This window comes from Ursus americanus, chromosome 1 (genome assembly GCF_024610735.1).
Source record: "Ursus americanus isolate L20-20 chromosome 1, mUrsAme1.1.p, whole genome shotgun sequence".
Taxonomy (NCBI): domain Eukaryota; kingdom Metazoa; phylum Chordata; class Mammalia; order Carnivora; family Ursidae; genus Ursus; species Ursus americanus.
In genome coordinates, this window is record NC_142127.1 from 101,556,298 (window position 1) to 101,573,579 (window position 17,282).

A 17,282-nucleotide genomic window follows, 5' to 3' on the forward strand; every position below is an offset into this window, starting at 1 on the left:
GTCTGCTGCTTCTGTGCCTAGGCCACCTAGTACATACTATTTACCGAGCACCTGCGATGTGCCAGGCATGGGGCTAAGTGCCATCGAAGCAGATGTGGCCCCCCCCATGTTATGAATGGATCCTTTGTGAAGCGGTGTGGGTATAGGAGCCGAATTGTGCAGGATTTGTTGGCAACAATGATTTTCAATGCGGTATCTGGCACGCATCCCACAGATCGCCTGTGTCTGCGTCAGCAGGGAGCAGGGTCAGCAGCTGTGCAGGCCCTGAGTCCAGAGGAGCCGGGAGAGTTCCAGGCAGCGAACGAGGGGCAGTGTGAACCAGGGGAGCTCCGAGTGGGAGGAAGTGGGGGCGGCTGGGCTGCCCCGTGTGGGAACTTGGCTTCTGTCAAGTTGGGTTTTATTCCCATGTGGTGAAGACTCTGCAGAGTTTTAGCCCAAGAGGGGCTCATCTTGTGGACTCTTTCAAAGACCCTCAGAGCCATCAGGGTAGCCACATAAGAGCAGCTTAGACAGTCTGGGGTGAGAGTAGAGGCACTCCGGACTCGTCCAGGTGTGTGTGTGTGCAGGAAGCAGGCTGTTTTTCGTTGTTGTGTTGTTTTTACTCATGGTCTCACTTGGGGTGGCTTTGGAGGGAGAGAGGGGCAGGGCTGGAGCCTCTCTGGGTCGTGGGTCAGAGGTCATCGGGTGAACCAGGGGCCTGATTCCCAGGGGCTCACCTGATTCCCAGGGGCCAGGCTGTTTGTGGGCTGAGACCTCCTGACCATGGAGGGTCTGGCGGTGACACTGTCGGTGGCCTGAGCTGTGGGGGTTGTGGGAGGTTGGGACTGAGGAAGTCGCTTGTCACTGGAAGCACAGTGGAAGGCCGTCCACACGCATGTGCAGGCCCGGAGTCCTCAGGGCCCTCAGAGAAGAGCGTCCAGGTTCCGTCCCCTTTGCATGCCCCTGGCTGTGGCACTCAGCCCCTTTGCTCGCTCCTACCGGAAGCCCACCGACGCCATGTGTTTTGTGGGTTTGGGGAGAATCTGGGCGGGTCCCAGGGGAGTCTCAGACTGTGCAGGGTCTCACTGCCTCTCTCCCTGCTTCTCATCCTGCTCCCCTGCCCCCCTCCTCTTTATTCCCTCCCGGATCCTGTACCCCTCCCCCCTGAGCAACAAAACAGTCTCTCCTTTCCACCCACAGAGAACTTTAGGGATCATCACCTGTTTCTTGAGCAGGCTCGCAGAGTCTCACATCTGCTTTTAACAGCTGACTGAAGTCATTCTACCATCAACAAATCAGGGCTCTCCCCAGGCCTCCCTAGCAAATAAGAAATTTCTCCAACGCGTTATACCAAACAACGAAGTCATTCACCATTGACCTTAGGTCTGTAAGTAGGAATCTTACCAGACTTTATTTTAGGCAGCTATTAGCCGTTATGGATTCTTTCTCTTCTTAGAAAATAAAAGAAAAAGTTAAATGAAGAGATTATTACTAGAAATAAGCCCAGGATAAACACAGATTTTTTTTCCTTCAGCGAGAGATATGGCAAGTTAGAGACCAACTGTACTGAGATCACACTATGTCCATGAGCTTTTATCAAATATACCGATAAGGTGTGTAATTTAGAACGAACTTCATTCATCTCGTGTCATAAGCTTGTGAAAGATACACGTATCGAAAATAATTTTATTATGGCTTTTACTTAAATTGTTTTATTATTTATACTTTTTTTGTGGGAGTAGACATTTTATTTGCAAGCAGTTGTTTTATTAGTCTTGTATCATTTTTTTTTTTAAAGATTTTGTTTATCTAAATAAATAAACCTGGGATCATGACCTGAGCCGAAGACAGACACTTAACCAACTGAGCCACCCAGGCGCCCCTGTATCATATTTTTATTAGTATTATATACTTCTGCTGAAGTGAAACTTTGTTGGTATCTTATAATTTTATTAGCGTTAATTACATATGCCATGATTATTTCTACATATTATTTCTCTGTGTGGTTAAAACCCGTCATTTCTATGTAAGAACCATTATTGATTTGCCTTCGAGAAAAGCTCACAGTCCTTGGTGCTGATGAGTATTTGCTAGTGACATGATTTCGGAAGGTAGGCAGTGAACAGGGTCCGTATCACCTGCCACGTGTTCTGCCCTGTTCCAGGATGTGCCATACTTTCTGTTTAGTATCTACATCTCTTTCATGGAAAAGCCATAGAGTAATAATTTAAATCATTGAAGTTGGAAAATTTATCTTAAGACCAGTTTTATTTTTTTTTCCCCTTTCCGAGATTAATGATCTCAAGGGTCTTCTGAAGGAGATTGCTAGTAAAATCAAATAGAACTTCATGGACCGTAATGGAGAAAAATCTAATTATAGCAAGGTAAGTCACGTTAATGGGCTGTGCTTTTGCTCTGAAAATTTACATATTTCAAGACTAATTTAAAATCATGGTATTTTTTTCTTGGTTATTTTATTTTCCTGTATTATCAGATTTAAAAATAATGCATTATTTAAAAAATTCAAACGATATAGGAAGGAACAAGTAGAAGCCTCTCATGATCCCACCAATTTTGCTCCCCAGGGGAGGTTAGCACTGCCAGCAATAGGGTACAAGTATCCTTTTGAATTTTTTAAAAGCACTCACAAACTGTGTAGCTATTTTGGCATTAATTGAATCAAGGTCACACTGCTCAAAGACTTGACATTTTTTTCTTCCTTAACTCTCTTTTATGGATATTTTTATAGATCAGTGCCTAAAACATGTACCTTATTCTCATGATGCAATAGACACTATGCATGTTTACTGCTATGAGTACGTAAATGTATGTTGATCATCTTTTTTGTACCAAAAATGTTTTAGTCAGACATTCAAGGCTTTTCAGCCATAGCTCATTTGTACAGTAGAAATGTAATTCTATTAACTAGTAGCTGAACCCAAGACTTGGCTCCATGATCTTACCATTTGCCTTAATTATAATTTTTTTTTCATTACCTGTCCAAATTCTGAACCTAAATGTTTAAACGTAACCATGTAGATTTAGGGAAAAACAGAAATGGGGGTTCCATTTGACTAGAATTTTTAAAGAAAGTGAATTGCAAGGAATGGAAGTACAGTTAAGACTCTCTCCCTCTCTCCTGCCTTCCCCTTCCTCCTTCCTTCCTTCCTTCCTTCCTTCCTTCCTTCCTTCCTTCCTTCCACTTCCCTCCCTTCGCTTAGTCTTTGCTGAATGCCCACTCCCTTCTCAGAGAAGTCCTGTGTCAGGACCTATGCTGAGGCTCAGACACCGAGCATGGGCTAGGCACTAATTTCTCTTCGTGGGTTGATGGGGGTCATGGGGGGGATTATGTTGCATTAGGTTCCTTTCAGTGTTTCTGGTCGCTCCATATACTTTTCCTTGGGTTCTGACCATTACAGCTCATTTATGGGGGACTTTGTTAGAGCAAGAGTGATTCGTGTTTTATATAATCTGAAAGGCAGGCACGAACTCCTGATGGACTCAAGACAACAAGCCTTACATATTCAGGACACGTGTATTTCAACGCTTTCATAATGGCGTTTAGTGAAAAGAATATCAGACCTTAAAATATAGTTTGAGTTTTGAAACATTTGTCATTTTGTTTAATTTATGAGCTGAAATATATTTAAAAAAGAGATAAAAAATTAAACATGATTTTTAAAAAACCACGAAAGATAGAAAAGATGAGAAAAGATCCCAAATGAGACGCACACCCACCTCTCACAGCTGCAGTGTCCACAACTCTTGCTCTTATTCAGATGTGTCGACTGTGAGTTAAAGGAACAAATGCGCTGGCTTTTTATCGACTTGCCTTTTGCTAAAACTTAATTTTCTATTCATATATGGAGAGTTAATGAATTGGGAAATGAAAGTGAATTGGGAGGACATTCCTCCATTTCTGTGCAGGCCACCCATGAGAAAAAGAGGATGAGAAAACAGATACCCCATAAATTTGTAACCACTGATATCTTTAGAAACAATGAATTTGCGTATAACACCCAGTGCTCCACGCAATATGTGCCCGGAACACTGGGTGTTATACGCAAATAATGATGCATGGAGCACTACATCAAAAACTAAGCATGTACTGTGTGGTGACTAACATAACATAATAAAAAATTATTATAAAAAAAGTAAAAAAAGAAAAGGAAAGGAAAGAAAAAAATGTATATCTTAGAAATGAGAAAATATGGTATTACTTCATTTTGGAAATTATAACCTTTTGAAAAATATCTTTTGATATTTTTGATATTGGCTTATCTAATCTATATGTAAATTTTGCCTTTAGTTTGTGAGTTTTGAGGGCAGAATCCATTCCACCCATGGTGTATAAAAGGCGCTCAGTAAATGTTTGTGGGTGGAAAAAAAAAAAGAAATAATACAGATTGTTTAAAATGAAAAAAAAAAAGAAAAGAAACAATGAATTTGGCATGCCCTGTTTTTTAATATATTTTTTCTTCTCAATATAAGACCCATTTTCTTTTCCTTTTCTTCTTCTTTTTTTTTTTTCATGTTGTCTGTCTGGTATATCCTTTAGAAGTTCACAGAAAATGAAATTTTATAGGCAACTATCTACATTTTGCTACTGCTGTCTTTAGTGGGGTGAAGGAAATCCTTTTGGGGTAGGGGCAAGGAAAGAGAACGCCAGCTGTAGGTGGGAGTGAACTGGTGTTGGTAGGGGCAGGTCTTCACCGATTTGCCCATCTGGGCTCTCCATCCCTAAATCAGCCTTTGATTCAGTGACTTGGGATGAAACAGGAGGCTGTACATATATTTTCCTTTCTCCCACACTAAGGTTGAAAGGAATTAGGAACTGAGGATGGAACAAAGCCATTTGTTTTCTCAGACCTTTATACCTAGAGTGGACTCGAGGACCCGAGGGCTGTTGGGGAAAGACAGTCACTGGAAATGGCTTGATCCCTACATAATAACCCATTGATTCCTGCATTTGCTACACTGAAACTCTAGTTCAGTGAAAGAATTTGGAGTTCTTTCGGATGTCATAATAAAACTTCATTTCTTTTTTTTATTAATTTTTATTTTTTAATAATATTTTTTGTTATGTTAGTCACCATACAGTACATCCCTAGTTTTTGATTCATTTCAATAAATCATTGCAGTTCTTAGCTTCATTTTCAACTCACCCTTTTATTAATGGGAAACCACTCAGCAAATCAAGCACTTGGAAACTTTCTGGGTCTTCACCTGGCCTGAGCCGAGCCTCTGTCCCTCACCTGTAGTCATTGTGTTCTCCTGGCAAACTGGTCAGAACTCACATCTTTACGAGAAAAAAGTCTCATAGCCAGTTTAATACTGAAAGAAAATCAAGTTTTGGAAGTATATTTGGACTCACGACCAGTATATTACCAATACATTTAGAAGCAAATCACCTCCTGAGCATGGACGTGGGGAGTCCATTCTTAAAACAGTGCTTTTTCTCTGTTTCACAGGTGACATCAGAAATCTAAGCGGGAAGGCGTCAAGGAAGGCTGAAGAACGGTTTGGTTACTGACTGCTCGGTAAGAAGTGTTCAGGCCCTGGTGTGTCCGGCAGATGGCTTTCATCACCCGGTGTGCTCAAATCTGAGAAACAGACATGTGATGGGTTTTACACGAGAAGATGGACGTGAAGGGGGAGCTTCCCCGGACGGCTGCCCTGTGACTTCCTGAGTCTTGATCACTCGGACTCGCTGTGGATCACTTTAGAGTGTGTTCCAGCACTCCCCTTCCTCCTTCACTTGCCCTCCTTCCGACCCGTGCACATTACATCTCTCCTGGGAAGAAGAGCCCGGTCGTGCCTTCCCCCCATAGCGTTGTTGTTCAGCTCAACCCACTCTCTGCTACTTCCCTTTCTGGGGCGTGTGACTAATTAGTCGGCATGTTGTTAAAAGTCTCCCCAATCAGGGCAGATTCTAAAACACGGTGGAGCAAGAGGACCCTGCTCTTCTCAGGAAAGACGATTCTCGCTTCTCATGATGCTTTTTATCTATCGAAGGAGGCGACAAAGCCACATCCTACCCTCTCACACTTCACCAGGAGCTCTCCGTTCTTAAAGATGTGAAGAATCACCTGGAAATGGGGCCTTGAGAGGCACCCCTGATTTTGTTTTCAGTGGGTGCTCCTTTCTTCTCTTATTCCTCCTTTCCCCAGTAAAAATAAACCACGGATATTATAGAAAATTCAGACCACATGGAAAAGTAGAAGGAATATAAATAGTCCCGCTAGTGGTTAAAGATAATCACTGCTAACATTTTAGGGTGTGTTTCCAAATCTATTTCTTATCTATGCATATTTTATTTCTCTTATAAAGTTTCACATGATGTCATCATACCACACATACGATTTTGTATAAGCTTTTTCACTTAGTATTTTATCAAGGATGTTTTTGTTATATTCGTGGTCTCCTTAAACATTATATTAAGGATTCAACCTCTAATGATTTCCAAAATGCTGGTCATTGAGGGCTGTTTCTGACTGGTTGGTGAGATGAGCATCTTGGCGCATGAATCTTTTTCTGCGTTTGGGAAATTTTCCCACAGCTAGACTCCTGGGGGGTGTATAATGATTATCAAATCATTTACAAGGCTTTTTCATGAATGTATAGCAAATAGGAATTATTAACTTTAGTCTAAGATATGAGATCTATGCACTTAGAACTCTTAACATAAGGTATTATATTTAATCCTGGTTTAGGCAGAAATCAACACACTTATTTAAATATTGCAGATGGCGAAGATATGGGTGTAGAATTGGGGGGGTCAGCTTGCTGGGCACCTCTAGTGCCAGCTTTCTCTGGAAGTGGAGGTGGCTTTGCCCAAAAGACGTGCTACAACAACAGAAGGCACTCGAAGTGACCATAATTAGTTTTTCCAGCCTCGAATAGACTATCAACTCAGTGGCTGAAGAAGGAAATCTTGGAAGGAAGCTATTAAAAGATCATCTAATTAAAAAAACTACAAAAGCATGAACCAAAGAAAGTGTTTTATCATTTTGTCTGGGCTTTAGTTAAAATGATTACTCACAACATTCATAATGTTGGCAGGGAACGAATACATGGGAATGAATGGTGGTTGTTGTTTTTTTTCTTTTACTTAAACCTTATTAATGGCTTAAAGGGGAATCCTCTTCAATGGGGCTGTTGAGCTCATGGTTTCGGATGCTGAAAGTAGGTGGAATAAAATTTGTATGACAAAAATTGCCAATGAGCGGAATTTCCAAAATTTCTCTGTTCTTGGGAGAATGTTACTTTTGTTTCAACCAGAATATCTGCCTTTTCCGAAGCCACCAAGAGGAGGCTTAGGTCCTCTCGGTGGTGCCGGGCGAAGGGAAAGTGTGCGGCAACGTGTGTGAGGTCGGCCCGGGAGAAACAGCGGTCTCAACCCCGTACCCTCCTTCAAGTAGTGAATGTGAATGAAATCAGTAAATCAACTGAAAACCTCTTCTAAGACAAAATTTAGCATAACTGTTGGCTGGTCCCCCTCAATGCATTTGTCCATATACTCCTATTTCTGCTGCCCGTGTTTTTGTTCAGTGTGAGAAAGAGGCCTACACGCGCCGTAGTATCAGAGGCAAGAAGTTCTCTTTTTGACAATAATGACAGAGACCTTGGACCATACTCAGAATTCACTGGTCCTGGAGAAGAAAGGGTTTTCAAGAAAGCTAAGTGTTTTCAACTCAGCTTATCTGGTAGATGTTTTTGCATGGCTAGGCCACGTGAGTTTGGCACATGCAAGCTCGTTATTTGAAGTGTAGTTCACAGAAACAGCACAGGTGTGGACGGGTACCGCTACCCCAAGCCGCTGTGCCTTCGTGGGTGGGGCTGTCTCTGGGTCCCGTGCACCCTGTGCCGCGGGTAACCCTGCAGCTTGGTTTCAGTGAGTGTGTTAGTGAATTAAATGACAAGGAAGAACTGTCTGGTGCTTCTTTGGTCATTTTATTGATAGTGGAAATAAAATGATTTTTTTTTTTTGAGAAAGCAGTAAGGATTTTTATTGTCAACACAAAAGATACAAGCATAACAGAAGACACAAGTAAATTAATTATCCTGATCATTTTAGACGCCAGGGCCTCTCTGTGGAAAGGTCAGCTCACTTCTCGTGTAGACACGATACTCTCCAAAATGGATAGAAAAACCGGGAATTTTGAGACCGTGTTTATGACAATGACCAAACATGTACATGGTGAGAGGAAAAATGAAAAGGTGGCTTCCCTAGTCCTTGTCCTCAGTAAGTTATATATTTATAAAAATAGGTGGCTCTTTCTGGGGGCTTTTTTAATGATGTCATCCAGAAAAATCTAAGATTCTGCCACCTCCCAGGAAAAAAAAAAAAAAAAAGCTTTATGCCTAGCCTGAACAAGAAAATCAAAATAGGGTGATGCTAGTTTCTCAAGTTTCTTCTTCTTTGCTTTAAAAAGGCTTAGCTAACATCCATGTATCTGTACCAAAACAGTAGACTGAATTTTCTCCCTTGGGAAGTTCTCAACCAAACTGGAGTTAAATTGATCTCACTTGAAAAGTGCAAAAAGGGATATGCAAGACCAGAGTCTGTCTGGGACACGTAGAAGAGAAGCATCCCTCCAAGAGCACTGGCCAAAGAGCTGTTCTGGTGAGAAGTGGCTGCAGGAAGAAGTGATCTGTCAGGACCACCAAAGTGGGAGGACACTCTGGTTTCGGCACAGGAAGAGGGGTCCCTTCCCAGTCTGGCTGTGAGCGGTACCCAGGGCTCAAACAGATGTCAGGTCCCCCAACTGGCAAGGCTGGGGCACACGGAAGAGCGCTGTCAACAGGGTCAAAGTCTAAATCAGACCGTGAACGCCTCCATTCCATGATTTGTCCACTCTTCCATTGACAGTGGTCAGGAAACCAAGAAACCCCAGTTCTGGAACAGCACAAACATTAGTTAGCTAGTAAGCAACGGGCAAAGTTCTTGTCTACAGTAAACAATACAAAAATGGGTGATGAGGCCCCCCTACTTCACTGCTGGGATTCCTTAGTTTCACCGTTAAAGAACCAGTGCAAAATGGCTTCTTCCACACAGGGACAAGATTTGCACTAATATCTCTCCAAAACCAGTTAGGTCTCCAGCTCTAGCCCTGGTTTAAGAGGACTAAGAAAACCAAGCAACAACCCTTCCCATGTCAGAGCCAAGGTAAAGGGGGAGTTAGGTCCAAGATACGCTCCATCCAGAGTCCCTGGGATACAAAGAGCTCTGGCAGCCAGTGGGTGTGAGCACATTCAAGTCACGGGCTTTGAGATTATGGGTCCGGGGTGGTTGTTTCTTCCCTTCTGTCATCGGCACGTCCATCTGGGCAGCTTGACGATTGCTGGATCTTTGGCCATTCGGGAGGCCTGGACAAGGATTGGCTCCACTGGAGAAGGTTTCAAATTCCTTCGTTTAGTCAGATTTATTTCTACAGGAATTTCGTTCCCAAGGTTACTCACATGAGCTGACTTCTCTAAACAGAAGTCCCCCACATGTCACCACCCCTCAGACATGCTTAGCTATTTCTGAGGTTAGAGAGATCCCCTGTGAGCTCACAAGAGGGTCTCAGGATCTGTCTTGGGGCCAACATGGATGTCCATTGTCCACAACCCCACATGATCATGGAGCCTCAGGCCCAGCCTGGAGCATGGTTTCCTTGCTGAAGGCAGGGTCCTCTTGCTCCAAAGCCTCCACATTTGTTCCAGAGAGAACTGAGGGAGTGTGTGTCCCCCTACCCCTCTCACCCTCTCAGCTTCTTCTGGGTCTAGTGGGCACTGAGCTGCTGGTCGCCATGGAGACAGCCTTTGCCCACAGTCTCTGTCTCAAAGATAAAAGGCTCAGAAGTCGGGGCCCTCAGCCGAGCTGGGCTGATATCAGAGATGAACATCCCACCGGCCTCCCCATGCACCCCGCCGGCCCTGGGTCTTTATTCTCCTGAAGATGGAAATCTTTAGGGGAAAAGCAACCTTTGGTGGCCTGCCCCATTCATCGATCAGACCAGACCGCCCCAAAACCCCGGCTTGATCCTAAGCATCTGTGGTTCAGAAATGTGCCCTCTGCTCTGATCGACACATTTATAACCTCAATTTTAAAAATCAGTTCCTTCCCCCTACAGAGGTCCTGTCTGACAAGGAGAAATCTCTTTTGTCCCCTTCTATGTACAATGTGTTGTCATTAACTGTATACTGTGAGCTCTTCTTGGGTAATAAGAATGGTTCAGAATAAATGGAAGCATTTGGAAGCCCCTGCTCCCACTGTCTCACCGTCTCCCAGAGGAGAGGGGATCGATTTAAGAAACGGAAGTAACACCACAAGGCAGCAAGCCCAGGGCAGGGGCAGATGCAAGGACGGTGGGATGCAGACTAAGGAGGTATCGCGCGATGCTTGCGCACTAGATGGAGGAAATTAGCTTCCCCCAAATTCTTCTCACGGAGATCCCTTCCTCCCGTATTTGCACAAACCCAGGAGAAGCTCCTTGGGGTAGACAGTGAAGCCCGAGTGGCTAAAGATGGCCACTAACTGCTGTGCACAGACAGGAGCGAGGCATTTGAAGTTGCCGGGGGAAATCGAGGAGGACCCACCAAGAAGGGGACACAGGAAAAAGGGCAGGTTAGCAGGGGTGTGTTAACGGGGGAGCCAAGTGCAGTGTTTGGGACCCCCTCCCTGCCACAGTCCAAATCTTCAGAAAAAGAATATACAAGCCACGAAGTGATCACGGCAGCAAATCACACGTAATCTGGACCACAGGCCGCGTCATGCCCGTGAGCCCCTGCGGCCTCCCGCCACCCCGGATTACAGCAATACCCTTCTGATGCACGGTTCCACCAAAGTCTTATCTCCCCTCTCGACTCTTGATGCTGCTTGAGAGTTGTCTTCCTGACATCATGATGCAGGGTATCAGCCCCTGCTCATGAGTCTTCCATGGCTCCCTATTAAGTCTTGCTCAGCTCTCTGAAATGGAGCTTGTGACCTCAGCAGCCTGGCCCTTACCCACACACACTTGTTCTGACTTTCCTGCCTAGTTCCCAAACTCCAGGACTAGCTGCCTTGCACAGATCCCAGGCCACTGGCCGTGTGGCCCTCCTGGGCTGGGCTGAAAGCAGTGTCCTCCTCCCAGCCCGATTCTCACTTCTGACTGCTCAGCACTCCTCGGCCTGGGAAAGCCATGCGGCCTGTGCTGCCCTCCCTTCCCCATGGCAACCCCCCAATTTGGTCTCACGTCCCAGTGGGTTCTCAAATAGATGAAGGCATAGCGCCATAGCTCAGAACAGGTGTGCTGGCTGTGAATCGCAACCCACTGCTGGCTGGCTGTACTCTGGGCCTCAGTTTGCTCATCTGTAAAATGACCTCAAACCGCCACCCCCTCACCTCAGAGGGTTGGGAGGATTAAACGAGGTAGCTTGGGAGGGTCTCAGGGCTGGCTGGCCCTTGGTAAACTGCTCAGTGAATTTAGCATCTCTGTGGTCACCACTTTCAGCTGTTCCTTTGCCCAAAGTGTCTCCCACCTGCCCTTCTGGTGAGCTCTTACTTTACTGCTAGTGCCCAACGCGGGAATCACCTCCTCCAGAAAGCCTGCCTTGATCTTCTGCTCCCAGAGCTTCCTGACTCTTCGAATTCATGGCCCGGGTGTAGAAGAGAAGTGTCTGGGGGTCCCCTGGGTGCTCGATGAGGACTTCAGGGGGCCACAGGCCCTGGCCAGGCCCCCACCTAGCCACCCAGCCTGGAGGATCAGCCCTCGGCACACTTGTACTCCATTTCTGGTCTGGAATCCTGGTCGGGAGGTTGTGGTTATCAGTTCTCATCATGATCTGTTGTTGTGTCTTCCTCCTCCCTCTCTGGGAAGTTCTGGAGTGAAGAGACTTTGTCCTACTGGCTTGTTCTAGTCACTGTACCTAGACAATGCTGGGCTATTGAGGGAGCCCCGTTAGGGATGTGTGTCATTGAATTGGACTATTCTTCCCTGTTCTCCAACGTGCCCTGAGGTTTCTTCATTCACGTTGTCTCTTCTCCCTTCTTGGCTGGTTAAAATATTACTCATCCCTAATTAAACACCATCCAGTTCTTTCCTGGTTTCCCTGGGCAGAGGTCACCGGTCCTTCCCCATGTGGGTTTGGAACCTGGCTTGACCGCAGCCTGTCTGCAGGTGTCATTCATGGTCATGGTACAACGATCTGTTCCCCACTGGAATAGCAGCTCTCTTAGGACAAAAACCTGGTCTTTTCCATCGTTTCTTTAACCCGAGGATTCAGACACATACTTCGTGTGCCTTGCACTGCTGGTTATAATTCCAACCCTGACGTCAGAGACCTCGCCATCTATAGGAAGAAGCAAGTCCAACGGCATTTCAGTCCTGAGTCTCGCACTATGATGGAAACTTCAGTACAGGACTCCCCGGGCGCAGATAGAAAGGGGACCCAACCCAGGTCTGGGGAGCAGGAAGATATGCCCTGGAACGTGCTAAGGGCTAAAGAGCATTAATTCAGGGAGGAATGTTTGAGGTAGAGGGAATTATGTGCAGGTGGGTGGTTAAGAGCACAGACTTGAACCAGCTTGCCTGGGTTCAAATCCCGACTCTGAAATTTGCTGAGCCCAGTGCCTGGCAAACAGTCCGTACCCACATAATGTTAGCTATTGTCTCTGCCTGTCGTTTATTAACTCGGCTTAACTTCTGTGTTCTGGGCAAATGTTTGACCATTTGGTTATCCTGTTACATTCGCCCTCAGGAAAGATTTTCGCCAGGGAAAATGAAAACTGAATGGCTCCAGGGACCCGTACCTGTACAGATAAAGAGGTCGGGGCCTTCCTGCAGGGTCTCGGGGCCCGGGTGGATGGGGGCCTTGAGGCACATCTTCAACCGCTCCTCTCACCTCGGCCCTAAGGTGCATTCTTCACATAGCAGAGGCTTCGTTTTTATTTTTAAAATAAGCAAAAAAAGGACATAGCTCCCAAATTAAAAGTATTAGTAGCCTTTTTTTTTTTTTCTGGGTTTTGAGGTGGGGGAATAGTGTTTGCAGTAACATTGCATGGACAGAAATTGTACGCTCTCAGCCTGCCTTAGTGCTTTTAAGGAAAGTCCCGAAGAAGGAGCAGCGCGTCCGAGCCCTGACTCGCCAGGACGGCCAGGACTCTCTGGCTTGGTGCACGGTTAAGGGCGAGGTGTTCTGTCCTGGTTTCCTGCTCCCCTCCCCGTCCCTCCAAGCTTCCTCTCCCCTCTCATGTCAGCGCTGACAAATGGCTCTGAGGTCTAGTTAGTTTTTCTGAGATGTGTGACAGATAAAAGAGAACCCGCTCTTTTTTTCCAGGTTGATGGAGAGGGCTTCTGGATAAAGCTCCCACTGCAAAATGAAGCCCTCCCCTCACCCGGCCCCCCAGGCTCTCTGCTTTTTCTTCAGTCTGCTCAGCAGAAGCTGCAGCACTCTCGGATTATTCCAGAAATGCTTTCCTTTCAAGCCCTGCTGTCAGTTTTCTTTAGGCAGATTAGGTGGTTCATGGATGCTTTCCTCTGAGCCGTGTGCCTTCAGTGACCCAGAACTGAAGACACCCTGGGGCAACTTCAGCAACCATCCCCCTTCCCTGCAGATTTCTCTGCCTGCCCCCTCCCCAGGGACAGCCCAGGGCTGACACCATCAGCAGAACACCCCCCTCTCTACCCACCTGCCCGCCAGCCCTCGAAGCCCCAGGCTCTGAGCCTACTGTCCTCGGAAGCAGGAAACTCATTCCAAGTGAGGGTTGTTTCCAGGTCAGGAGAACAATTTCCTCTTGCTCCTGACAGCACTCTGCGGTCCGGCGCCAGAATTCTGGGTTTAAGTCCCTTCTTTTTGTGAGCTTTCCTTTTCAGATCTTTCTGTAAGTGAAGGACACCGTTTCTGCCCCTATAAAAAGAGAGGAGGCTTTCATTTTCAGAACGAAGTGCATCTGACTTGGATGGAGCATTTAACGCTCAGAGAAGGGAAGATAAATTCACCTGCGTGGAGCGTGCACTGCCTGCCTCTGGATCCAGGGCCCCTGGGTTCATTCTCCCGTATTTCACTTTCTCAAAGAGTAAGGACGACCCATGGCTGAGAGGGTAGGAAAAGGAGAGGCTGAGCTGAACCATGCATGACCTGGGCTCCGCGCTCTCTGAAACACTTGGGATCTGCCACTCCCCGGATAATTGATAGTAGCAACCGCTTTGGTCAGAACACTGGCGGGCCTTCTCTTCTTGGTCATTTCGGTTGTTTTGAATTCATTTCTGTAGATGTGACAGGGATGAAGGACAGGTGTGGAGTGATGAGTGTCGGCAGTTTCCCTCCCCCCGGCTGGCTCCCCCAGCCCTCTGAGGAGCAGACATTCTTGCTGGGTTCATCAGGCCACCCCGCGTCGCCGGGACGATCCTGGTGAGGGATAGTTCGGGAACAGACATCAGGCTGGCAAGTGGGCAGGAGGAAGGAGGTCTAGCTGGCTGGATTTGTCACCCCGTGGAGACCGGGTCGCGTCCTGCGGATGTGTGCATGCGTGTGCGTGTGTGCGTGCACACTCACACTCCGTCTGAACCTCCTTGCTTCCCTTGCTCCCCTCTCTCTGCAGCGGCCACGCCAGACCTCCACCACCCGCACCAGCTCTGGCTTCCCCTCCCCCGTCTCTTTCTTGGCAAACAGCCTTGCACGCTACTGCCCCATCCCCATGGGTGCTCACGCAACCTTCCTCCTCCAGATTTAGAGACCTCCCTATACCCAGACCCGGGGTTTTCTCCTCCTTTCCACTGCCACCCAGGCATTGTCCTTTGTCTTTTCGAAGTCAGTCCTTCCTCCTGCGTGTCAGACGCCACCTGCTCCCCTCCTTGCATCTCAGGAACCAAGGAACCCACTTTTATTTAACCTCTTCCTTTCTCGAGTGACTATCTCCCACTGGAAGTATCTCCTTCTGCTCCAACCTTCCCTAGCCTCAAAACGCCAAGCCTCTGCTCCCCATCTTTCTGTTGGCCTTCTGTCCCTTTCTTTTTAGTCTGGGTTGTCACAGATGTCCCTGTATTCATGGCCTCCCTTTCCTTCCGTCCCACTCATGCATCAGCCCTCCTTCCACACGGAACACCCCTCGCCTAGATCACCAGTGAGTCCAGTGCCTTCACAAACAACGGTGTTTCTCAGTCCTCTTACCTCGCTTCTCAGCAGATGCGACAGTGGTGATGACTTCCAACTTCCTTCTTCTCCTCTGGAAACCACAGTCGGTGGGTTTTCTTCAAACCTCTGATGGCACCTTCCCAGTTGCCTCTGGAAACCCTTCCAAATTACTTATCCATTAATGATGGCTTTCTTAGGGCTCTGTCCTGGGTGCTCTCCTCATGCCACCCTGGGGACTCTCGTTCACGCTCATGACCTCAGTTACTGTCTACATGGTGTCGACTTCATAACTTCCGCCCGGGTCTCCCACCTGGGCTCCATGCCTGCTTATCCAATGGCCTCTCTGCCTCTCTGCTCACACTGTTCAATGCTTCCACCAGCCGTGCCAGATGGAAATCCTGGGGTCCTCCGTGGTGCCCTCTGTACCCTGGCAACTGTACCGCTAAATGTCTCTGAAATCTAACTACTCTCTCCTTCTCCACGGCTACTACCCTCGTTCCAGCCACAGCAATCGACTCTGACCCTCCCTGTTCACTTCCTCTAGACTCTGCATCTGAGCCGAAGTGCCCTCTTCAATGCGAAAACCTGATCATGCAACACTCTTGTTTAAAACCCTTCAATAGCTTCTTGGTGCTCTGGGGATAATGACTTTGGTTATTCACAGAGACTGCAAGGCTCTGCGTGCTCCGGTCCTATTTACATTTTCAGCTCACCTGACACCCCCCCTTCCCTGAGCTCTGCCTCCTCGGTTCCTCCAGGGCACCCCAGAGAGGGGCAGCGATGCTCTGAACAGTGAGTCTGGGACAATAGAACTGTGGTGGGGAAGCTGTGTGATTCCCCTACTCGGAGGTGACCCCGCTTCCTGCTGCCTGGGCGTGTGTTCTTTCTACCCCTTCTGCCTGGGACTCTCTTCCTTGCCTTACGGGTTCCAGCTCAGCCTTCAGCCCTTACCCCAAGCTCAGACTCACTTTCATAGCACCCCATGGACTGCCTCTATGGTGCCCCCAAGCCTCCTCTGATGTTCCTCGTCACTATCGTCATTTGGCATGTACTTATGGAATCTTGGGGAGATGAATCTTCCCCCCTTAAGTGTAAGCTCCCCGAGGTCAGAAACCACATCAGGTTTGCTTCCCAGAGTATAACCAGCGAGCAGTGCAGTGCCTGCTGCATGACTGCTGGGAGTGTTCAGTAGGTGAGCGAATGCCTACGTCGGGTGTTTGCTGAGAGGCCATCGTCGCTGGTTTCCCATGTTTCTGCACATCTATCTTTGTTGCTGACTCTTTATTCAAGGGTTTTCATATGATGAAGAGCCTTGGAAGATCGAGACAAGGTCTCTCTTCAAAACCAAGGACGGGCGTGCCAACTTTCTGATAGGAAGGTATCATTTCCGTCTGGAGGAGAGTGTTGGCACCCTACTGCCTGCTAGGAAAGTTCTGGGTTCTCAAGGAGCAGGGATCTTCTCCTGTAGCACAGTTGACTGTGTGTGTGGGTAGAATCTGGCTCTTCTCCTGTCGCCCGGGGGGACCCAGGCTCAGGTAACCAACACGAGCCTCCCTGATCCCCTGACTGCTGCTGTCACTAACAAGCTGCCCTTCATCTCTGACACGGGAGTGGTGGGTCTTCTCCCAGCTTCCATGCCCATCCCCAGCTGGGTGAAATCACAGACTTCCAGAATTCTTGACGTTAATTACACTGATTCTATTTTAGTCATTCTGCATGTTTCTTGGACTTTGGTGTCAAGATGTGGAGAAACGAAGCACGAGAACATCGTGAGTCCCAGGCCGTGTTGGTGCTTCCATGAGACAAACCGCATCCCGGGATCACTGCTGTGTGTTGCTGATGGAAGCCATGGTTTTGGTGACCATCTCTCTTCTTTTCTCTCATTTTTGTATGTTCTCCTTTTTCTTCTTCTGATTTGTAGTTTTTTTTCCCGTCTGCGTTCTTTAATCTTTGCTCTATTCCCTTTCAAGTGGTTAAACTAGTTTCTCCCATAGTGTTAGCTAAATCATAGAGGGGACTCCTGAAGAGGGAAAACATTCCAGGTGCGGAAAAGGATGGTGGGAAAAGCCTTGGCTCAGAAGTTAGGAGACATAACTTTTAGATCTGTTCTGGCATAAATAGTTATGTGAGCTGGGGCAGGTCATGAAATTCTGGCTTCCTCATCTGAACTCATGTGTGCATTCATTCATGTGTGCATTCAT

The 17,282-nt window shown here is 47.1% G+C and overlaps 1 protein-coding gene and 1 long non-coding RNA gene across 2 annotated transcripts in view; one reads left to right on the forward strand and one right to left on the reverse strand.

Annotated features, from left to right (window-relative positions):
- TRPM8 (transient receptor potential cation channel subfamily M member 8) overlaps positions 1-7,166 on the forward strand; it is a 73,919-nt gene extending 66,753 nt beyond the window's left edge. The window contains exons 24-25 of the mRNA XM_045794212.2: positions 2,271-2,363; positions 5,451-7,166. Coding sequence (XP_045650168.1) covers positions 2,271-2,321 — 51 coding nt within the window. The 3' untranslated portion in view covers positions 2,322-2,363; positions 5,451-7,166. The remainder of the gene's footprint in view (positions 1-2,270; positions 2,364-5,450) is intronic.
- Positions 7,167-7,956: 790 nt separating this feature from the next.
- Positions 7,957-11,988, reverse strand: LOC123790042 (uncharacterized). The gene is made up of 2 exons (XR_006778987.2): positions 11,511-11,988; positions 7,957-8,878 (listed from the first exon to the last, which is right to left on the reverse strand). It is a non-coding gene; the product is annotated as an uncharacterized LOC123790042 (long non-coding RNA).
- Positions 11,989-17,282: the final 5,294 nt, after the last annotated feature.